A 25144-nucleotide genomic window follows, 5' to 3' on the forward strand; every position below is an offset into this window, starting at 1 on the left:
ACCCCCATTTAGGATGGGACCTAAACTGGTGGTGATGGGGTGGAGGGTATGCAAACAATGTGAATCAGCCGAGCAGGCTATAAAGCAGAGGCTGTATTGTGATTGGATATTTGCCTGATAAAATGAATCCCGAGATCTTCCTGCTAGGACTACACTTACGCTTACATTGCTTGATGATTTCAAGTCTCGTGTAAACACTTTTTTTGTGTTGTCAGATTTTTTTTAATAAGCTGATTTTTTGTAGTTAGCAGCATTATTGGTGTGCAAGTAAATATGCTTAAGGACACCACACGTTTCCTATATTTACTTGTGATGTGCATACTTATCTCTTTTTTTGCATCTCTTTATCTGTTTTGTTTAAAAATCTGAACAAAACATCAGGCTGAGTCTCTAAAAAAACAACTTAAAACAGCTGTCCCACATTTGAGCCACTGGTAAAATATTTTGGAGCACTGCCAAAACCCAACATGTGGGAAGTGTGTAACCTATCCCAGCGCATACATCCTAACATAGCAAGGAAGAAAACTGATCTTTCTACCTTCTGTGTGGAAACTCCTGTTTCTGGGCAAGACAGCATGCACTGCATCTCTCTCAAACACACACACATTCAAATAAACACATAAGAGTTTTCTTGGACAAACTCATGGGGGGGGGGTTAGCATTCTTTCTAGGTCTCATGGGGCAGTTAGATATACAGTAGTGTTTTTTTCAAAGTCAACTTTTTGGCTCTTATCATAAGAAACTTTGGCTTTATATAAATAAACATCGTTCCACTGAGTATTTTGTAGTGAATGCAAAGTTTCTGATTAAATATTAAGCTGCTTCCTGTCTTACTGGAATCTCAAGGAAACGCCACGGCTCATTTTCCATGTAAGACAGAGATTTGGGTACTTTAGCCTTGGATGACTGAATTTAAAAGGCATAGGCACTGGGGAATATAAATATACATACCCATGCAAATCAAGTGAAACGGGCTTAAAACAAATAACCCACCAACTATGTAACCTAGACTTATTTTTCTGGTCACATAAATTAATTTAAGCAGGGAAAGGAGAACAAACTTTATTAGAAAATAAATCATGTCTTTTTCCATTTCTCTCTATTGCTCTCTAAGTTACTTTCTGATATATTACCTTGACTTGTGGCAAAAGTAAACAAACCTATACAATGCAAAAAAAGTTCAAAACATTACTCTATTCAACTAAATAAATTTAATTATATAACAATATAAATGAGCAAGTCATACAGGGTTGATGGCAGACGATGATCTTATTTCAGTTTCTCTTGGGATGTATTATAGGTTTGTTGCATCAGACAGATCCAAACCTTGAGCTTTAGCTTTCTGTCAGGGAAATGAAAGAGGAATAAAGAGTAAAATCTGTGCTCTTCTTTTTACAAGATAGATGACATTGCAATAGTTCTAACTGTGATACCTGGTCCCTTGATCCCAATGAACCATTTCATACTTGCGATTTAGATTGAATACTAACAAAGACTCCCAAAATAACAAATGGTGTTGTACAACAGAGTGTGTCAGCCAAATTATATTTTTTTGCATTGCAACATAATTTTCGAGACACTTAAGCACATTTTATCCCCACATTCTCATTACTGTTATGTTTTTAAAGAATCTAATTACTGTAATACAGAAATGAAAATCTGGAAGCACATTTAATTTAGGATAACAAATACTACTATGACGCATAAATACTTTATAATATATTTTGATAACACTTTACAATAAGTTAGTAATCGTTAACATCAGTAAATGCATTATTTATCTTGAACTAATATGATCAATGATTTTTACATCACTTATTAATCTTGGTTAATGTTAATTGATCAAAATACTATTGTTAGTTTATCGTGCATTAACTAATGTTAACGTAAACAACTTAATGTAAAAAAATATATATTAGAATATATAGAAAATTTACCAATTTATCATTTACCAAGATTAGTAAATGCTATAAAAGTACTGTTTATAATTCGTTCATGTTTCTATTACGTTTACTAATGTTAACGAATTCAACCTTATTGTAAAATTTTACCATTTACCAAAATTTTACCGTTTCTTTTGCATTGCAAATAATAATCGCAACGGTCCTTAAAATAGGTTTCATATAATTTTCTTTTTTGATTTTGGTGTTCAATACGACCTGGACATATTCTTGATAGGTTCACTCATAGGTAACAGAGACAGTTTTCAGCAAATGAATCTTTACATTTGGCCATGTCATGCCTGTATGCGTTGGTATTTCTTAGCCAGGTCTACATTGGTGCATCCAGGCTGGAAGGGATATGCCCAGAGGATGGAGTTCCAGGAGTGACCAAACCGCTTCACACCCTCACTGAGGTAGAGAAGCTCATCGGCAGTCCAGTTCCTCCTTTCTCTGTGTCTGCCTGAAGACTACAGGAGGAAAATGGTAACAAATTCACACACAAACATCTACAGTTTCTGTTATCTTATGGACTAAAGAGATAATGACTTAATGAAGAGAATGCAATGACTCTTCTGGACTTCTCATTACAATTTACACACTTTTAATGTTGTGTCAAGTGTGACATTACTGAAAATGCATTCACATTTTTCTTACTAAAGCAAAGAGTACCGTACATTTTTGGGGAGACAGTCTTTGAACGTTTTCTCGAGATTTCGGTGAACTGTTTTCTTTTCCATGTTTGATCCTAAGAAAAATACAGCAAGGAGAGACTGAGAGAGAGAGATATACAGAAAGTGTCATTTAAAAGGAATATTCTAAGTTATTCCATTGTGAGTGCATTACTGTAAACGTTTTCATTTAACTGAGGGATGAGATTAAATTGTTTTCAGTGGTAATAGAAAATTTCACAGATGATGCCGACAGAGCTGAATTTGTTTTAAAATGTTCCTTTAAAATAAAGAACCAAACCATACAGTACTAGTGTGTCCATGTTGGCAACAGCAATACAGATGGTCAGACTTGCACAGGGCAGCAGGGATGTACTGTATATTGATCTTTAGAATGATTTAGTGGGAAGTCTGAAACCTTTTCTAGTAGCCTACAGAACAAGTACACACTGTTCTTTAATTGCCTATAGCAGGACATTCCTCTCAGCATGGAGGAGGTTCTCATGATAATATTACCATTCCACCATATTGTTCCACCAACTCTTGAGCAGAACAAAACACTTTGTGTGTATGTACACCTATGTATATGCACATGTCTGAATGTGCAGACTGGAACACAACAACTTGCTTCCATGTGTTTACTATGGTCTTGTTACAAATACCACTGTTAAAATTATAAAAAATAAATAATTAATGAATAAATAAAAATGTTCAAAATGCCAAATGAAAAATATATTAACAATATCACTTTTATTAATAGTTTCTGTCTTCACACTTTCATAGGCCCCAGATATTATAGCCCTCCATCTGCATGAATTCAAGAATGCAAGGTTTGGTCTCACATTCATGATGTGTAAGCCGGGGGGGTGGGGGGTGAGGACCACTGGTGTAAAAGAACATGTGTGTTTGCTTCTGCCCATGTCCTGTCCTAATGACTGTGTTCTGGGTTGCAGAGCAGACCATGTCTCCGTAGTAACAGCTCAATGACCGGACGTCAGAGCCCACAGAGACCCATAATCTAGTTATCCATCTTCCCTGCACATGATTGATTCATTCTCTCTCTCTCTCTCTCTTTTCAAAAGAACACAAAAGTATAATTCAGAAGTCTAATAAATGATTCCATGAGACTCATGATTGTTTCTCACCAAACCTTATCATATGCTTTAATAACAAACCGAAATCTAATGTATTATTTAGTGAAAATGTTCACTGACCGTTGATCTCCTGTGTTCGATGATAGGGCAAGAGAGCAACAGTTCACACAGCCCCCTCATGACATTGGGGCATTCAAGTGAAAACTTGTTTTGTTTATCTAAAAGCAGGTCCTCCACAGCGATAGTGACAACAGAACACAACACAACTGCACACAAAACAGAGAACAGAACTTACTAAACATGTCTGAAGAGTTTGTAGACGAAGAATTGATGCATTTCTATGCCCAGCCTTATTTTATTTTTTTTTTATGGAGTACTCTGAAATCAAACAGAAACACAGAGGAGGCTCCCGGCAGCCACAGTCACACCGTATCCTAAGGTGACGGCAAATGATGCAATAAAAGGTATCTTTTCTATGGTAATCAGAGTTTTTGTCCTAACCAGCAGTGATGAGTGATGGTTCATTCTATCGATCGCTTGTTTTCTATTTTCGGCATTGCAAAGGTAACTCTGTCCACTGTGAACTGGCACCTGTCCAAAAACATTCAAAAAAATAAGGCTGGGCACAGAAATGCATCAATTCTTCGACTACAAACTCTTCAGACATGTTTAGTAAGTTCTGTTCTCTGTTTTGTGTAGCTGTGTTGTGTTCTGTTGTCTCTATCGCTGTGGAGGACCTGTTTTTAGATAAACAAAACAAGTTTTCACTTGAACGCCCCAATGTCACGAGGGCACTGCGTGAACATTTGCTTTCTTGCCCTATCATGAACATGCACAGGAGATCAACGGTCAGTGAACATTTTCACTAAATAACACATTAGGTTTCAGTTTGTTTCTCACCAAATCTTATCGAATGCTTTCATAACAATCATGAGTCTCATGGAATCATTTATTAGACTTCTGAATTATACTTTTGTGTTCTTTTGAAGCTTGAAGAGGTGGTCACCATAAACTGCCATTGTATGAAATCACTGAGCACAGTCACAATTTTCACAATTTCTCCCTTTGTGTTGAGAAAAAGAAAGAAAGTCATATAGGGTTACAACAGCACAGGGGTGAGTAAACAATGACTGAATTTTCATTTTTGGGTGAACTTATCCTTTAAGCTCAATCAACAGCATTTTTGTTGATTTTCATTTCCACAAAAAAAAAAAAAAAAAAAAGAAAATTAGAAAACAAAAAATTGTTACAGTGAGGCACTAACAATGGAAGTTTTTTTTTTTTTTTTGCCAGTCTATAAATGCTTAAATACATACTGTTTCAAAGTAATGGCTACAAGATGTAAATATTATACATGTTAACGTGGTTTTAGTGTGATAAAATTGCTTACTAACCTTTCTGGAGTAAAGTTATACCCAATATTACAACTTTGTTGCAATGACAATGAATCCCAGTATTGGATATAACTTTACAAATCTCATAACATTCAGCAGGAAATAACGTAGGCCGGTTCGTGATTTAATTCATCGGAATTTCATTGGATCATAGATGCCATTATATTTTTGATCAATATTTTTTCCACCCAGTCAATTGTCACAAAAAAAGTCATTTTAGAAGCTGAGAAATGTATTACATGTTGATGAAAAATTATGAAAACTGCCAATATTTCAGAAGACGTTGGTAAACATTTTTGAAAGTAATTTTCGTTTTAAAAATGACTTTAGTTTTAAACATCTTTGTTTTAAAATTGAATTTACTGATCTTTGGATTTTATTTACTTATTATATTAATGCATTTGTTCATTTAGTGGAAGTTTTGCATTCCCTTGTAATGCTTTTTATCACCATACAGTAGTTTGGGTTTTCCTGTATTATTATTACTACAAACTTTTACTATTGTAAAACCATGGTAAATTTTGTGGTTACTATGGTTTTACTTCAAAGTAAAATTTAATAGGATTTTTAACAAGATTTTAGTAGAAAAGTAGTGACATTTCATGCATCCTGCTCTTCCTCAGATAAATGGTTTTACCACAAATACTTCAACTATGGTTACTGTAGTAAAACCATGGTTAGTTTTCACAAGGGATGGATAAAGGTATTGCGTGAAAACACAAAACAAACTGAGAGGGAATGCAAACTATTGCGAGAAGCCGAGAACACAATACGTTTTCTGAGGGAATGCAAAAGAAAATAAATTGCCTTCCTGCCCTCTATAGGGCTCCATACCTTTTAGTTTTATTTACTCATTTTAATTTGCAATAGTTTTTAAAATCTTGTTACAAATGACAGTTTTATGTGTTATGTACTGTATTTCATGTTCTGTGAAACGTTCTGTGCAAAAACTGATAAAAGAAAGACCAGAGTCCAGTTAATAAATTGAGCCTTGAGGTTATGGGAAAGAGGCCACATAGGAATAACTGAACACCACTCAGAGAGCACAACTCAGCAATGGAGGAAATGGAACAAGTGAGACTGAGGGGAAAAAAGGAAAAGGAAAAAAGCAAGGAAAAAGATGGCAAGACAAAAAAGCATCGACAAAAGTGGAAAAATTAAAGGCTCTCATGTTACAGTATAATATGACCTTATTCATTATTATAACCCAGATACTTGCACGCACACGCACCATTAATCAAACTTATGGGGCAGTTTGCAGATGTTTATAGTGGCAAGTACATTCCCCCCAAAACCCACTGTCATCTCAATCACACTCAAAGTGACTGAGAAACATTGAAGGGCTACGGTTCTTTTTTTTTCAGGTAGGAAAGAAAACTTCTCTTACCCTTTGTTTCACACGGTCTTCTGAGGGGTGTGAGACTTAAAACTGGAGAGAGAAACACTGAGAATTACAGAGCAGGAAAGCAAAAAAATGCACTAAACAGTTTCAGTTTTAGCATGTGAAGACATCCTCAAAGCAATGTGCCTGTGTGTTACAGTGATTTTACCATTGTACCAAAGTAAAATCATAGCAACACAAAACATCCATCAACCCATCTTGCTTGTATAGGTCGCGTGTCGTGCTGGAGCCTATCCCAGCTGTCTCAGGCCGAAGGCAGGGAAACACCAGTTGTGTCAGATGTGAATTTATGTGTGCGTCAGATGCTTCGACACAAAATATTTCCACAAAGAATCAACCTGCGCATCCTCCTTTCAATTGTTTTTCATATAAACGTGCTAGATTAATGTGTTTTTGTCACAACAGGTGGCCAGTCCATCACAGGGCTAACACACACAGACATACAAATTCACACTCTCACTCTCACCTATAGGCAATTTACATTTTCCAATTCACTTGACCTGCACCCAGAGCAGCAGGTCCAGGAAACCTCACACAAACACAGCAAGAACATGCAAACTCTACACAGAACTCCTGGGTGAGCCAGGGCTCAAAGCAGGGACCTTCTTGCTGTGAGGCAACATTGCTACCCACTTAGCCACCATGCCACCCTACATTGGATGGCTTATTGTTATTGCTTTTAAAGAAGAAGGCAACAGCAATATGATATCAAATGTTCAATAAACAATTATCTGTTACTCAAATAACTTTACAAGACTGGAAATACATCACATATCGTATGGACAAGTTTATGGTATTTTTTGTCCTTTATGGAGCTTGACAGCTACAGTTTCTAATCACTTTCGCTGTATGAAAGAATGCACTTTCCTGAACTATTCCTTTAATCAAAAGTTTGGAAATAACATTTGAGGTAATCCCAATGACCGCAAACACAGTTTACACAACGACACTAAGTTTTCATTCACATTTACTGATTAAGGTCCATATTCTAGTTGAGCCTTTGTTCCGAAAAAGATGTAAACATGTTTCACATCTCTACAAATATTCTGAACAGGGACTAAAAACGGTTCAAGGAACAAAAACTGGAAACAAATGAAATTTTTATCAGAACGTAACCGAAAACCGGAACAAGGTGATTTTCAACTGTTCCGGAGTGAAAACGTTATATTTAAATGCTCGTAACCGGTTAATTTTGTTCCGATACTTTTTTCATGAAAATAAAGGCCAAAGTGTTTATCACAGTATATTTTTGGAACTACACCACACGTGCTTTGATCCTGAAGGAAACTGCTGCATCACACATTTCTTTGCCTAACTGCCCGTTGTGGATGTTGTATTCTGTGAATGAAGACCTTTTTATGTATGATTTATGTATAATTACTATATATACTGGTGGCCAAAAGTTTGGAATAATGTACAGATTTTGCTGTTTCGGAAGGAAATTGGTACTTTAATTCACCAAAGTGGCATTCAACTGATTACAAAGTATAGTCAGGACATTAATGATGTGAAAAACAGCACCATCACTATTTGAAAAAAGTATTTTCGATCAAATCTAGATAGCAGTCATCACTCCAACACCTTATCCTTGAGTAATCATGCTAAATTGATCATTTGGTACTAGAAAATCACTTGCCATTATATCAAACACAGCTGAAAGCTATATGGTTCATTAAATGAAGCTGAACATTGTCTTTGTGTTTGTTTTTGAGTTGCCACAGTATGCAATAGACTGGCATGTCTTAAGGTCAATATTAGGTCAAAAATGGCAAAAAAGAAACAGCTTTCTCTAGAAACTCATCAGTCAATCATTGTTTTGAGGAATGAAGGCTATACAATGCTTGAAATTGCCAAAAAACTGAAGATTTCATACAAAGGTGTACACTACAGTCTTCAAAGACAAAGGACAACTGACTCTAACAAGGACAGAAAGAGATGTGGAAGACCAGATGTACAACTAAACAAGAGAATAAGTACATCAGAGTCTCTAGTTTGAGAAATAGACGCCTCACATGTCCTCAGCTGACAGCTTCATTGAATTCTACCCGCTCAACACCAGTTTCATGTACAACAGTAAAGAGAAGACTCAGGGGTGCAGGCCTTATGGGAAGAATTGCAAGGAAAAAGCCACTTTTGAAACAGAAAAACAAAAAGAAAAGGTTAGAGTGGGCAAAGAAACACAGACATTGGACAACAGATAATTGGAAAAGAGTGTTATGGATCTTAACCTCATTGAGCTTTTGTGGGATCAGCTCGACTGTAAGGTGCGTGAGAAGTGCCCGACAAGACAGCCACATCTATGGCAAGTGCTACAGGAAGTGTGGGGTGAAATGTCACCTGAGTATCTGGACAAACTGACAGCTAGAATGCCAAGAATCTGCAAAGCTGTCATTGCTGCACATGGAGGAGTTTTTGATGAGAAATCTTTGAAGTAGTTTAAGAAGTTCTGATCATTTGTTTCAAATTGTAATAGTAATTTTTCATGTTATTAATGTCCTGACTATCTATTGTGCTCAGTTGAATGCCACTTTGGTGAATAAAAGTACCAATTTCTTTCCATAAGAGCAAAATCTGTACATTATTCCAAACTTTTGGCCACCAGTGTATACATGCAAGGCTAATCCAGATACAAGGAAAACATTATTAGAAGTAAAAATTACATTTCTCAGTTGTTTCCAAGTCTTCACTGAATTATTGTTAGATATGATGCATTAATACAGATTTGATGTTGCCGGGTTTAGAATGAGAAGCAGATCTGTAATTAAAATTATACTTAACTGTTAATTACATACCTGCAAACTCTGTAGAGTTGAAAAAGGTGACAGACTTTGGGGGGGAGCATGCAAATGTCATTTTTTGTGACATGCATCTATCAACATATGTTATTCTTTGTTATTCTATTATATTTAAAAACATATTTTAAGTGTACCATTATTGTAGATTTATTTATTTTGGCAAAACAACACCGAAGCATTAAACTCTGGTGACTTTGAGAGAAGCATTTTTTATTATTATTATTTTCTTGAGTATGTATGGCATTTATGTAACAATTAGCTAAAGCACTTCTAAAAGAGGCTATTTAGACTAGTGTCAGAAATTATCTTTTCTATAAAGGGGCAACATTTGCCTCCTGGAGTTTTTTTAGGGGCATTTTTCACCATTGAGGGAATCGTTAGGGCATATTTTTTTCTAACTATACAAAATATGACAATATGACATCATTGTGTTACATCAAATATTTCAAATTAATCAATTCCTTAAAAAACATGTTCAACCTGAATAATCAGATAAGCGGTTACCTATAAATTTAAATGAACATCAAATAATTTCATGTGATACTTATATACTAGGTCTAGAATAAAAAGAAATATATCCGATGTTGCAAATAAGAAATAGAAATCATAAGTGGCATTTTTATTGTATTTTTTTGCCCCCACATTTTCAATTTCGGGTCATTTTTGTCACCTTCAGTGGGATTTTTGCCCTGAGCCCTTGTTAATTTCTGACCCTGGTTCAGACCAATTCTTGTGCTAAAAAAGCAATATGCAGTGCAACGAGTAAGGCAGAACGCAGGTGTCTCGAGACACGTTTTTAACAGTTGAAGTTCTTTTACGGCGTCTAAAAACAGCAAAATGCGCCAAAAACACATTAATCTAGTGCATGTTTATATGAAAAACAACTGAAAGGAGGACAGAGGAAGCTATATGAGGAGGCTTGAGCGAGGATGGCAGGTTGATTCTATGTGGAAATCTTTTGTGTGTGATGCACGCATAAATTCGTCTCCTTCACATCTGACACAATATTTCTAGTTCCTGTTTCACCACTGTTTTATCAAACTGTAATTGTCACATACTTCGACATTGCATCTTGAATTATTAGGATTTATTCTTAATATATCAATTAATTAAATTTGAACAAGCGCCTGAGGTAGGCTAATGGAGCAGCGTAAAGGCGACGTTCTGAAATGATGTTTGAATGAGCGGGACATTTCATTTTTCAAATACATTTCACTTAGATTCCTCCGTCCTCTTTCCTTCCTTTGCATCTTTTCCTCGTATCCTAAGAGGGAGCTGACAGGATGCAAAGGAAAGGGACAGTTTTAGGAATGAGAAGCCATAGACAAGAGAGTCGCTGCACTGTTTCTTTGCTGGTTCTGCGCTATATTTGATTGATATTAATGTCTTTTCTTTTTTTTGGATCAACAACTAACAGTAAAGAACATAACAGATATTCAAATAGACATCATAATTGCCAAACATTGTGGAAATTTTACAACATTTTAAAGTCAAGTTCTGTATCAATGAATTCTGTGGAGTATTTAAAGAGACAAATACAATTAGAAAAACTGTTTTGCACTAGACACTGCAGCAGAAAGGATACCTTCCCCCTGGTTTGGATATGCGGTTATTAAAGCTTGATGCCCGTAGCCTTCAGAGTCACACCGCGTCTGTCCAACCCAACCCCCCCAACTAGTTTGCCTGTATGCAATTAACTGTACGCTTGTTTTGATTTCTATGCCAATAAATCCACCACATAGGAAAAACAATTATTGCTTATTTTGGTGAGGAAAGTGGCTTATTTTGGGCTTGTTTTTCCAGACCATATTGCTTGTCTCTCTTGCAAGATCTTGCAACACTGCAATTGGTATTTCACCCACCCCTTAGCGCAGAGTACTGACATTTTAAAAAGAACGTTATAAAAAGTTCTTTTATTTTGTACCCGGTTACCATTTGGAAAGAAGGCTGCAGAACTTCTGAACCGGAATGAAAAAATACAAACAAGAATGTAGTCTTTAAAAACAAGAATATAGTCTTAATTGGGTTATGGCAATCGGGATAAAATGTGTTTACATGATCGGAATATGAACAAATTCTTATATCAATCAGAATTTTCATGTGCATGGAAATGTGGTCATTGGGAAAGTGTGTGTGGACCACTGATATATACTGTATATAAAACTATATACACAGTACTTATATATATATATCAGTGGTGTGGACTCTGTTTCTTACATTCGTCTGTGCAATGTTGATTTAGTCTGCGGCTTTCCCTCTCTTTCTCCGCATTGGTGCATGTGCTGTGCTCTCTGCTTTTGCCATGTGTGTTGATGTGAGTGTGTGTTACACTGTGGCTAGCACTCGCTAACTGCTGGTTTTCCCTGAAGCGATCCTCAACCTCCAGAAGCACCAGGTGAAAGTCACACTTATACCTGCAGCTATGCATTACAGCACCAAAAGAACGACTGTCCACCTCATGAATACATTTCATGCAACCTGAAAGATTCAAGTACAGGAAGGTGCATGTGTATGTGTGAGAGAGAGAGAGAAGGACAGACAGAAAGAACATGAAAGACAGAACGAATGAGAGTTTTAAAGAACTTGAAAGAGGCAATACATCTTGCTCTTGCTATCTACAGCACATCAGTGTTTGTGTGTGATTTTCAGGCCACTCACCTGCACATCGCAAGTTACCGGGTGTAGAGGTGGATAGGGGTTTCAAAAACCTCTTAATTTCTTTGTCCAAAAGCTCAGAACACAAAGAAATCTCATCTGGTAACAGAACAGAGCACAAATCCATAATATAAAACTTCAAAATGAACATCAAACCATTTGATCATTACCAAATAAAGAAATGCTCTGGGTTTAATACGCATTAAGCTCAATCAATAGCATTTGTGGCATTATGTTTATTACCACAAAACATAAATTTTACTCGTCCTTTGTTTATTAAAAAATAAAAAATAAATAAACATTTACTTTACAATGAGGCACTTAAGTTGTTGTCAACATAATGCCGGTAAACCCTGTAATCTGGTAAACACTTTAACGGCAATAAATCCCTGATTTTATCACACTAAAATTATGTTAACATGTATAATGTTCGCATGTTGTGGCTATACTTTGTAAAAAAAAAAAAAAAAAAAAAAAATATATATATATATATATATATATATATATATATATATATATATATATATATATATATATAAATAGTGTGCATTTTAATGTTTATAAATTGGCCCGATTCACCTCCATTGTAAGTGTTCTTGTGCGGTTGGCAAGGTTTTCTTAAAAAAAAAAGTGAGTGCAGCTACCGGTTTCTTTCCATATAATGTAGCCTATTCAACAACTCATCATCAGTTATCCATTTTTATAATCAATAATAAATCCATTCACTGGCCGCGTTTACTGTAAATCCACACCATTCTTCAACCAATGTCAATTCTTTACTACACCTCAATTCCAAAAAGCGGTTTACATGATCTTGTATACATAATGAAATATGGCAATCGTGTTCTGTATAAACTACATAAGCGTTCTTTCCCCGCTATTCTCTTCTGCTCACTCTTGCCATTGATTACGCTGCATTTTAGTAATCTAATCAAATCATTAATTGATCTGATGATTCACTGAGACTGAGATGTGTTTTCACTCATCTGTATATTGATTTAGCTATGTGATAAAGGCTCTAAATTATAATATCTCCTCCTCGCTCCAGAAATGTGCTTGACATATTACATACCGTATATCACACCAGCCTGTTATCTCGTGGTCTCAAAATTAATTTATTAAGGAAAATAGCAGATTGGGCTATAAATAAATATTCTGTTATAGCGGATATCCAAAATAAAGCATTTAAATTACACATACATAATCTGAATATGACCACATTCTGACTCATTCTGACTCAAATTCAGTCAGTCACAGACTATTTTTGCATCACTAAAAATCAGCGCGCACTGGCACACCACAGCATGACCACAAAAATTGTCTGCACATTTACTCTTCGGTTGATGTACGCATACGAACATTTTTACATCAGTTTCTGCCTTTATAATTCACAATTTTTTCCTCCCTTTTGACATACAGTAGGATCACATCCATGGAATTTAGGATCAAATCTGATCGTACGTACATTTTATAAATGAGGCCCCTGAATTTGATGAAGAGCAATCAAAGATTTTACTGTGATTTAGCTGAAAGTAGTGAATGTGTTGTTTTAGAAAGCTTTACCATCGGAGAGAGTCTGTATGCGTCGGCGTCTCTTTATGGGATCAGGATGTCTGAAAATATGTGGGCTGAACCCCATGAAAAATAAAACAGAGAAATGTCACTCCCTTGAGAAGGAAAAAATGTAAGTCTGACTTAAAAATGACACTGACATAAAATGCCTCTTGTGAATATGGATTTTATGTGAACAGCCTAATCCTAAATTAAAATGGTTTTGTACAACTAGAACCTAGAAAAATTAGTGGTAACCATTACTTACACTCATACTTCGGGTTTTAAAACAAACCCTTGAACTGAAGCATTAAACTGTAGTATGTAACTTGCCCCACAATGTTTGTGCTACAGACATGAATGAAAAACAAATATAACAAACATTAAATGATATAATTTGTGGTTGTTTACCCCTGTCTATCTCTGCTTCCCCCTGTTGGTGTGTTGCATTTATGCTGGCGTTTATGTTGTTCATTGCCTTCATTTTCTGGATTTTGGTTCATGAGCGCCATCATCTTCAATCTCTTTACCACCCTTTCAGACATCATTTTCCTCTTCTCCTCCAAGTCTCTCTTTTTTGAATCTCCTTCTCTCCTTGTCTCCAGGTCACTGCTACTTTGAATCTTCCTCTCTGATGACCTCTCATTCTCTCTCATTTGTTCTTGCTCTCTCTCTTTACCCTGTCCCGGGATAGTGCCTTGGAAGAGAGGGACTTGAGAGGGACTCAAACACTCTTCAGAGCTCCTAAATAAATGCTTTCGGACACACTGCTGCTCACACAAACATATACACAGACAAGCACACAGCTTTACATTTAAACATATCTGTATTAATGCACAGCAGGATCACAAATTAACTAGGGCTTGGGGCAAAACTGCACTAAAAGTGACAAAAAGCCACCAGATATTTATAATATAGCGCCAAACAATTTCTTGGAGAGAATTTCTGTTTTTTTATCTGTTATCCCAGATTTGATATATTTCATAATATTCTATTCTAGGACTGTCTAGTTATGTGTTTAGACACCATAGTGACCTGTAGTTGTTCAATATCTGTATTTGCTCTTTTAGAGGCAAGTATTGTTGTATGTGTAGCTAATGTGCCCTTATAAAGGTGATAAATTATCATTCCATAGAGCAAATACTCCCCCTTAATTAAAAAAGTTAATTTCTTTGAGTGATGCACAGTTATATGTGCATCCGTGTCAGAAGTGCTCTTACGGGAATGCTCAAAACATACAGTATTATTATTTATGTTAATACGTCTTGACACATGATGCTCACCAAGCTCTCTTGGTTGTATGGTCTTTGATTTGTGGTTGGTTTATCTGGAGTTCCTGCAGGGGTTGTGTGCAACTCCTCACATACTCGATGATGGCCTTTGACCTTCCGCATCACAGAGTCCTCCCACCATTCCTCATTACATTCCACAGAAGATGCTGACCTCTGCATGCTGTGCTGCTGGCTTTCTGTATCACTTTTCCACTGTTTCGTGCCAATCTGAGAATCAAAACACACAATTAAGCTCATAAAAAATATTTTTTCAAGCATAATACATTCTTGTCCATTTAGTCCACCTGAGCTTCTCATTGACCATTGAGGAACAAGTCGAAATAATTTTTATGTGGTAATAAAGGGGATGTCACAGACACTGTCGATAGAGTACACAAGTACATAAACAGCTATTTTAGGGGCTTTTTGCACATATAATTTGATTAAGGAAGACATAAGCAATTGATGGGCTTTAAGAAACTTTCAAATTTAGAAATAGTGTGGAATATGTCACTAATTTAAATACTAGTGTATTAGTGGATAAATTCATTAACATGAACTAGCTCACAGGCAGGTTAATGTACAGTAGGCTGACCTTTGTATAAGCAGTGTATGAAACAATGCAAGTTGTCCAAACTTGGTGAAATTTAGAATAAGCACCACACACAGACACACCTTTTTTTCTAGTTGCTGTATTCTCTGGAGGATTTCTCTTGCTGACTGTTTGTGTCCCTCCATATCAGACTCCACTTCATCCTGAACTGTTACTCCTCTGCCTAATGATTCAGCTGGATGGGGAGGGAAAATACATTTCAGTTCAAAATGTTCTGAATTTTAACTTCATTGCAATTAACAATCTGCAAAACAGAGTATTTTGTTGATACTGTATGTCTTTAAAGATTTCAATTCAGTTGAATCAATTGCAAAGCAACTCAGTTTCTAATCCCATGACAAAACCCTGTAATTTGTCAAATTAATGCTAGTTCCCAGCTAAAAAGTACAAAGTCAAAGAATATTACCATCACACACCATCCTATATCTAGATTGTGGTTACTGAGTGCTGCTGGTAGTTTGTGACCACTGATGAGTTGCATCTGATGTTAATAGTGCCTCATTGTCACTACTGCAATAAAGGCAGCAATGTGTTTTTCCTAATGAGACTAGTCTCTCCCCCTATGCATTCATGACGGCTGTGGCCGAATTTGTGTACAGTGCTGCATTTGATGAAAAATGCACTTCTCTGCTATGAAAAAAAGTATGTTCTTTAGGTAACCATAGGTATTTCTTGATATACACTCACTGAGCACATTCTTAGGAACACTATGGTCCTAATAAAGTGGCCGACGTGATCTTCTGCTGTTGTAGCCTCAAGGTTCAACGCATTATGCATTCTGAGATGCTATTCTACTCATTACAATTGTACAGAGTGGTTATCTGAGTTACCATAGCCTTTCTGTCAGCTCGAACCAGTCTGGCCATTCTCTGTTGACCTTTCTCATTAACAAGGCGTTTCCGAACTGCCGCTCACTGGATGTTTTTTGTTTCTGGCACCATTCTGATTAAATTCTAGAGACTGTTGTGTGTGAAAATCCCAGGAGATCAGCAGTTACAGAAATACTCAAACCAGCCCATCTGGCACCAACAATCATGCCACGGTCCAAATCACTGAGATCACATTTTTTCCCCATTCTGATGGTTGATGTGAACATTAACTGAAGCTCCTGACCCGTATCTGCATGATTTTATGCACTGCACTGCTGCCACACGATTGGCTGATTAGATAATCACATGAATAAGTAGGTGTACATATGTTCCTAATAAAGTGCTAAGTGAGTGTATAGAGCTCTTAAAGTTGAAAAAAGTTGCCCTAGATGCGGTTCTCAGACATTTTTTTAATTAAGCATTTTGAATATGTCTTCTCAGTTCCTGTGGGATTATGAGATAGTCAAATGTCTAGTGAATGCAAACTTCAGAATCTTGCAGGATGTAGTAATGTAGGTCATCTGAGTATTTTTTGCCTGTTTTATGAATACTGAGGATTTGGACACCCCACTCCATTAACAAACTGCTTTTGGCATACTAAATACCATAGTAGGGAAGTATGCATTCAGATGAACTGAAATGTTCTAATGCCCTAGAACACTAGGCCCTTTTGATTTCCCACTTCCTCATGGACGGTGGCTCAGTGGCTTGCACTGTTGCCTCACAGCAAGAATGTCACCGGTTCAATCCTGGCTCAATCTGGGCCTTTCTGTGTGGAGTTTGCATGTTCTCCCTGTGTTTGTGTGGGTTTCCTCTAGGTGCTCTGGTTTCCACCCAGTCCATAGACATGCAGGTCAAGTGAACTGAAGACTCTAAATTGCCTGTAGGTGTGAGTGAGAGTGTGAATGTGATGGACTGGCCACCTATCCAGGGTGTTTTCCCCGCCTTCGGCCTGAGACAGCTAGGATAGGCTCCAGCACTACCCTTGACCCTACATAGGATAAGCGGCTAAAAATCTGTAGGGGTGTGTCACCACTTATCACACCATGTCTATGTTAGTCATGTAAACTAAGTACAACATGCTTTTACATCCACTATCATGTTAGCATGTCAGAATATTCAAATACACAACTCACTGATTTTTTTACATGTGTGCAGCACGAACATGGCTGCCTTCCTGACCTCCTCATCACTGGCCTCAGTCAGCAGAGAGATCATCAGAGGCAAACCTCCCGCCAACAACAACTGAGACTGATGCTCTACTGTAGAGAGAGTGAAACAAACTGCCAATTATGATATAAATGTAAAAAAAAATTCTTAACTGAATGGCTGAATCACATACTAAACATATTTATTCCATATAGAATGGTACATTAAGATTTGTTCATCCTAACTAGTAAGTTGATAGAAGTATGTCAAAGATGGCATACTATTTCTAGTGGGTTTTTAAAGTATGAATCTATGCTTTTTAGATAAAGCATCTTGCTCTGATATGGTGTCAAGATACAATTTTATGACGCTGTGTGTCCCAATATTACTGTACAGCGAGTTTAGGTTTAAATGTACTTTATAACTGTAGTGCAGTATGTGATTTTTAAAATACTAATGGGCGAATAATGCCACGTTCCTGTCAGACCAAAACCCAGGCTGACAGAGAGACAGAACCGAGACAACTACTCACCACAGGCATCCGTGAGGTGTCCAATTGTCAACACCACAGCAAGCTGGTCTTGTGGATCGAGGTTTGGGCTGGACAACAGACACAATAGACCCGGAATAATACTCAAGTTCGATAGAGAAGATACCAACCACTCTGGGACAGAGAGATAAAAAAATAGATCATCTGAAATAACCCAATATGCTCCAGATGGTGTGTGCATGCATGTATGTGTGTGTTTTACCATTGTTGGAGATGCAGACAGACAGTGTTTTAATAATTACTGTGGCCATCTTACAGGCGGCAGCACTCTGTGCCGATTGAGGCAAAACTCTGGTAAGAGTGCTTGAGAGTGAATCCAGGCCTCCCACGGACACAAAATACTCCTGAGCACAGACTGAAGAACACAATCACATGAAACATATTAATCAAAACACAAAATGGGAATATACATTACTCTGTGCTGATCTGCTTTGTACTCACAATTGTTTGCCACTGTCATGCCAATAAATGAGCATATTGGCTGTGCCAGTTCTGCCCTGGGCAAAGTCACTTCCTGCAGCCATGTCTTCACCAGGGGAAACACACTCATGCATACATTCTGATTCTCCTCTGTCACATACAAATACAGAAAAAGATTGTGAAAGTGCATACTTGCAGGAAATGGCAGAAAATGTGTTCCTGAATGAGTGTAGGTATATTTAATAAGCATTATATATGGCATAATATCTATAAATAGTTCAGATTCTAGGGTTAAGGTAGGTGGGAAAGTCATAGCTGGTGTTATAGATATACTGTATATTTTTAGTTGAGTTGTTCATTGTATTTAAAGCTTTTTGTTGCATTTAAAACTTTTAAAGTGTTTAAGCTTAAAGACATAGCTCACCCAAAAATAGAAATTCTCTCATCATTTACTCACCCTCATGCCATCCCAGATGTGTATGACTTTCTTTCTTCTGCAGAACACAAAAGAAGATTTTTAGAAGAATATCTCAGCTCTTTTGTTCCATACAATGCAAGTGAATGGTGACGAGAACTTTGATGGTCCAAAAAGCACATAAAGGCGGCATAAAAGTAATCCATATGACTTCAGTGGTTAAATCCATATCTTCTGAAGCAATATGATAGGTGTGGGTGAGAAACAGATCAATATAAATGAAAGTGGAATATTTCTGTTTCTCACCCAAAGTGATTGCTTCAGAAGACAGTATATTAAACCAGTAAAGTCGTATGGATTATGGACTTTCATGCTGCCTTTATGTGATTTTTGGAGCTTGAAAGGTCTGGTCACCATTCACTTGCATTGTATGGACCAACAGAGCTGAAGTATTTCTCTAAATAAATTTGTTTGTGTTCTGCTGAAGAAAGAAAGTCATACAAATCTTGGATGGCATGAGGGTTCAGATCTTTGCTTGCTTGTGAGGAGAGCACAAAGGGAAAGAAATCTATGCCATACCATTCTGAGGGTTGTTGACAGAGCCACAGAGAGCACTAGATACGGCGGCCCACAACTGCTGCTGCTCATAACAGTCATTTGCCCCTGGAAAACTATTCCTGAAAAAAAAAAAACAGCATGAGAGAGAAAGAGAATAAACTGAAATCTGGTTCTGTCAAGCAGCAGGGGAGTGTTTAAGTGAATTTCCTGTTAGAGTTTAGTCACATATCTGCAGCTGTGTGATTCACCTAAACAAAACATCAGACAATGTGTGGTGATGTGGGCATGGCCAAGCGACATCTGTAGAGAGCGAGGCCGGGAGAGGAAGAACGGTAAGGATTGACACCTGTGGGAAATTATCTCTAACAGCTGTTCTATTACAGTGAGAGCTGGAGAGCGATAAAATGGAGTCCAGACCGCCGGAGGGGAGAGAGAGAGACGCACACAGCAGAGTTTATCTGTGCATTTATGTGTTGTGCTGAAAAGCAAACCATTGTTGTAGACTGAAAAGTGTATGAATAAAAAGATTTACGTTGGATTGTTTCTCCGGCTCCCGCTTCCTCCTTTGAAGAGAACTAGTGAACTGTCACACAGTTTAAAAATGTTCTTCCTATTTTCCAAGTGGGGGAGCATATCACAGTTTTATCTTGGAGAATTCAGCCTAAAGCCACTGGATTTTTCTTCCAGTTACTGAAGACATTTTGCCATTTATCAGAATAGTTTCATCCTTGGGATTTATTCTGTATATTGTTACGTCACAAGACTTGCATTCTCATTAATTTGGATATTATTACGTAGATGCCCTCCTATCACTTATCACTCTACACTGTAAAAAAATTCTGTAATTTTAATGGTAAAAGACAGTAAAAATGCTACAGTAAAAAAACTTTAATTGGTTAATGGTAGTTACCTTAAAATATATGGTTAAAAATTACAATTTACTTAACAAGACAATACTAATTGTAATTTTTACGGTAAAATGTTGTAAAAATTATGTTTTTTAGAGTTAAAAAGTGTAATTTTACTGTATAATTAATGGTAAAAATGTATATTATGTTTAACAAGAGAGTACATGTACTTTTTACGGTAAATTATTGTTAAAATAACAGTAAAAATAATCAGGCATTCCCAAAATTCCCGGCGTGACCCTTCACATTTCAGTATATTTTATGGGAATAGTTATGTTTCTTCTTATTTTCAATATCAGTTATGTACTTTGGGATGTTCCATGTTATATGTTATATAGTTTAGTTAATGTTTATTGCATTATTTTAGTGTCATGTGTTACCCTGATGGTGTTTTGTGTTTGTGTCTCTACATGTTTATTGGTCATTGCTTCTGGAAGGGCCACTATTGATGAACTTTATGACATAATTTATCTTTCTGTAATTACTACAGTAATTAGCAATACATTATAAAGTGTAAAGCAGATTTTTATAGTTCTAGAATGTTAGTGTATCAAGTTTATATAATTTAATAATATAAACGGTAATGAACCGTAAAATATACACACATCAGAATTACATCCAGTAAAGCCTGAAGTATGGTCACCGTATTTTTTACAGTAAATGTTTGGCAAACACAGCTGCCGATAATTTACTGTAAATTTTATGGATTTTTTTTTTACAGTGTAATGTTAACCTGGCAGTTTTGCTGCAATTAGCACATTCAGGGAGGCAACTGGCATTGTGATTGCATTTCATCAGACTTAACAGGTTTAAAAATAGTTAAAGTCATTTAGGTCTGAAAATAAAGGTTGGTAACTGTGCATACCTGAACAGATTTAATTGAATGTGTGTACCTGAACAAATTAAGCAAGGTTTCAATACAACTGGAGGTCTTTGCAATAGTCTGCCCACGTCCTAGAATACAACACACACACACACATATTTAGATACATACATACATTTTGCATTGAATCACATGCAGAACTGACAATCTATTTTCTGGTCACTCTAGTAAATAATAAGTAGAAACACATGAGTTAAGGTTAATGGAGGTGAAGCTTACTGTTGTTGGCAACCAGTACAGAAAGCATGTAAACTGCCACTCTTTTCTGTGTCAGAGGCATTTCCTGCTTCAAATGCTCCACCAAGTCATGAAATGTTTCCTCCCGACACAAGATCTGTTTACAGCTCTCTGTAGAGAAAGTAAATATGATTACAATTTTGCAACTGTTTGCGTTTCAAAAGTCACATCAAGTCAAATCAAGTCAAGCTGGTTATTTTTGTCATTTGTTTAGCATACGCTGGGCATTAAAATGTGATAAGGCTTAGAATGGAGCCACAGTGCAGAATAGTTCTCTTTTTGAATAATATACATTTATAAAAACATACAAGTGTTGTGCATATGTAAAGATGCACACACACATACCATGCAATTCAGCAATGGAAGCAAGTGTAAAAAGAGCAGTCTCTTTAACCTCAGAGTAAGAGCTAGACTTTGACAGGTTATAGATGAATGAAATTCCTCCTATCTCTCTGAAAAACTCCACATACTGACCTGCAACACAAGGAAAAATGTAATACAGCTTTCAATATGTTTGTTACCAGTTTTTATTTTTTGAGTGAACAAGAAAGTCATATGTGTGTGAAACTATGTTCTGCTGTCACAAAGACCATTTTGTTGGCAGATGGAGAAGATGGTGAGGAGAGCTTGTTTCTGTGAGTCAGGCCTCATCATCTGGTATTTCAGACACTCCAGTAGCAGACGCAAATCTGTCTTGATAGCTGAAAATATGAAAGATGTTAGTTAAATTAAAGGAATATCCCATGTTCAATACAAGTTAAGCTCAACTGACCTAGTTTTTGGCATAACGATGATTACCACAAATTATTATTTAGAATTGTACTTCCTTTTCTTTAAAAAAAAAAAAAGAAAAAAAAAGCAAAAATCTAGGTTACACTGAGGCACTAACAATGGAAGTGAATGGGACAAATTGGTAAACGTACTAACCTTTTCTGTATAAAGTTCAAGTTTTAACAGAAGAATACATGTAAGTGCTTTTATAAAACTATACATTTCACATTTCTGCCTTTAAACCCTACAAAAATTGGCCCCATTCGCTTCCATTGTAAGTGCCTCACTGTAACTTTGATTTTTGTTTTTTTTTAAATCAACTAGGAACAAGTCGAAATTTTATATATATATATTTTTTTTTTTTTTTTTTTTTGGTAAAATCAACATTATGCCACAAATGCTGTCGATTGAGCTTAACTTTTACCTTGTAACCTAAATTGAACCCGGAATATTCCTTTAACACTTTAGCTTGGATGACAATCCAGTCTACATCTATAAAATCAGTGTTGGGTAAGTTACTCTAAAAAAAGTAACTAATTACTAACTAATAATTACATCTTCTACTGTGTAATTAGATTACTCAACTAATGACTCTGTCTGCAAAGTAATTGCATTACTTATTACTGATTACTTTCTAAAACCCTGATGAAAAATACAAGGATAGACATGAAACAGTTCTTTTAATTCTTTCAAATAAATCATATAAAATCAAATAACTTATTTATGAACTGGCCAAAGAATTTAATGGGGCAGCGGTAAATTAGAAAACATTTTAACGTTAGACATTAAATTTCGTTTTAAAATTCACTATTGTTTATATAGAATTTTTCTAGAGTCTATAAAGTATTTAACACAATTACATCAGAAGTAACTGTAAATTACTGAAAAATTAAGAGTAATCCCTTACTTTTTTCAATGAAAAAGTAATTTAATTACAGTAATTAATTACTTAGTAATGCTTTACACCCAACACTGTGTAGAATAGATGGTCACTTTATAATAAAACACAAAATTTATATATATATACACACACACACACACACAGTATATGTTGACACTTTAGACAAAAGAAAACAAACCAGAGAGGGCAAAGTATAAAGGCCGCAGACGCATCTTGTTACGCAAGCACGATTCAACGTGTCGTTGCGTAGTGATATGTGTCAGCTCTCAATTTATAACACAACGCAAGTATGCGCTGCATTCTCTGCATTGCCTCAAGGGGCGCTAGAGCAGATTTTCTATTTTCAGTCAACAACTGTCATGGCGGGGGGCCTGGGTAGCTTAGTGGTAAAATATGCTGGCTACCACCCCTGGAGTTCGCTAGTTCGCTAGTTCGAATCCCAGGGTGTGCTGAGTGACTCCAGCCAGGTCTCCTAAGCAACCAAATTGGCCCGGTTGCCAGGGAGGGTAGAGTCACATGGGGTAACCTCCTCGTGGTCGCTATAATGTGGTTTGTTCTCGGTGGGGCGCGTGGTGAATTGAGCGTGGTTGCCGCGGTGGATGGCGTGAAGCCTCCACACGCGCTATGTCTCCGTGGCAACGCGCTCAACGAGCCACGTGATAAGAAGCGCGGGTTGACTGTCTCAGAGGCGGAGGCAACTGGGACTCATCGTCCGCCACCCGGACTGAAGCGAATCACTATGTGACCACGAGGACTTAGAGCGCATTGGGAACTGGGCATTCCAAATTGGGAGAAAAAGGGGAAAAATCCCCCCCCCCCCCAAAAAAAAAAAAAACTGTCATGGCAGAGCAGCAATTTGAGGAGAGTCTTGCTGAACAAGTTATACAAACATTCAGTGACTGAAATTGCTTGGCAAGAAATCGCAGCTTCCCTAAATTCTGATAATGACACTGTAAAGAGAAAATGGAAACAACTACGGGACCGATTTATCCGAGCCAGGAAGAAATGGAAAGGCGTCCGTAGCGGAGATGCCGCAACTAGCTATGGATAGTCATTTTGGGCATGTTGGGATGGCTTTTTGACTTCATAAAACACCGGACCACAGAGTAAAATTTTCGTGATTCGGTTTCGTGGCGCCTAAAAAAAACTCTATCGCACCCTTGTGGTGTGAGGTTTGTAACCGCCAAAGCACATAAAGTATGTACAATGGGACCATGCGTAGGCCATGCGTTGATCAAGCGCTCACGTCTGCGTTCGCGTACTTACGTGAACTATGTTTCAGCCTTAACACTACAAACTGAAATGGAAAATAACTTTCATTACGGTATGTCATTAACAAACATTACATCAGATTTGGCTTGAACATTGGGGATGGGGGGGTTACAGTGTGAAAAATGTACATGTTTCCATTGATCATGGTAGAAATATTGGGAGGTTGTACTTGCTTGTTTTGATTATTGGGGGGGGGTTACCTTCCCCCCATCCCCCCTGGAATCTACGCCCCTGTATATAACATTATATTTATGTATTTAACAGATTCAATGTGTCTTACAGTACATTCAAGTTATACACTTTATCAGATATATGAGAATATGAATCAAAATTTCATAACATTGTAAAGCTTTATAAACATTAGGTGATGTAATGTTTGTTAATGTTAATAAAGCAAGTTATTATAGAGTTACCAGTGAAATATAACTCCTGTTTGCTTATATGAGATATGATATTGACCTTCCATTTTTCATATTCGGGCTCATTGAAACGCGCTCAACAATATCCCAGGAACGCTGCAAAATGAACACAAATGTTGTTAGAACATGGTATAAAATCTATAAGATTCATGTATTGATAAGATAAAGGTGCTGTGATTAGCACACGATGTACGGACAGTTTTTAAACACCTATCTGAAGAGTTGAGGAGGTCAGAATAGTCGAATTATCCAGATACCGCGTTAATTTGAATGAAGGATTAACGACATTTCAACGGAAGAACTTCAAATTCCCGCTCTCACCATCATTTGTAGCTGTGAGGTGCGTTTGTACGATTACGACATTAGTAATGTTTTTTACTTATTGTTTATTAAATTATTTTATTTT

The 25144-nt window shown here is 36.7% G+C and overlaps 1 protein-coding gene across 1 annotated transcript; it reads right to left on the reverse strand.

Moving 5' to 3' along the window:
* Positions 1 to 1046: 1046 nt before the first annotated feature.
* On the reverse strand, positions 1047 to 25046 carry LOC127456288 (telomere repeats-binding bouquet formation protein 1-like). Its single transcript, XM_051724704.1, has 21 exons — positions 24949 to 25046; positions 24779 to 24834; positions 21966 to 22076; positions 21721 to 21849; positions 21358 to 21486; positions 21149 to 21209; positions 19369 to 19466; positions 18396 to 18524; positions 18157 to 18309; positions 17937 to 18068; positions 17392 to 17517; positions 15449 to 15561; positions 14786 to 15001; positions 13914 to 14272; positions 13515 to 13579; positions 11955 to 12050; positions 11514 to 11774; positions 6487 to 6528; positions 2618 to 2688; positions 2243 to 2410; positions 1047 to 1342 (listed from the first exon to the last, which is right to left on the reverse strand). The coding sequence occupies exons 2-21, from the start codon at positions 24783 to 24785 to the stop codon at positions 1295 to 1297; spliced, it is 2514 nt and encodes an 837-aa protein (XP_051580664.1). The 5' UTR covers positions 24786 to 24834; positions 24949 to 25046; the 3' UTR covers positions 1047 to 1294.
* Positions 25047 to 25144: the final 98 nt, after the last annotated feature.

Source organism: Myxocyprinus asiaticus, chromosome 18 (assembly GCF_019703515.2).
Source record: "Myxocyprinus asiaticus isolate MX2 ecotype Aquarium Trade chromosome 18, UBuf_Myxa_2, whole genome shotgun sequence".
NCBI classification, from domain to species: Eukaryota; Metazoa; Chordata; class Actinopteri; order Cypriniformes; family Catostomidae; genus Myxocyprinus; species Myxocyprinus asiaticus.

What these genes read in the sequence shown, in the direction of transcription:
- LOC127456288 (XM_051724704.1), bottom strand. An exon ending in TGTCTGCATCTCCAACAATG is followed by an intron (nt 18,069 to 18,156) that starts GTAAAACACACA and finishes TCTCTGTCCCAG; the next exon opens with AGTGGTTGGTATCTTCTCTA. An exon ending in GCACACATGTAAAAAAATCA is followed by an intron (nt 15,562 to 17,391) that starts GTGAGTTGTGTA and finishes CTCCCCATCCAG; the next exon opens with CTGAATCATTAGGCAGAGGA.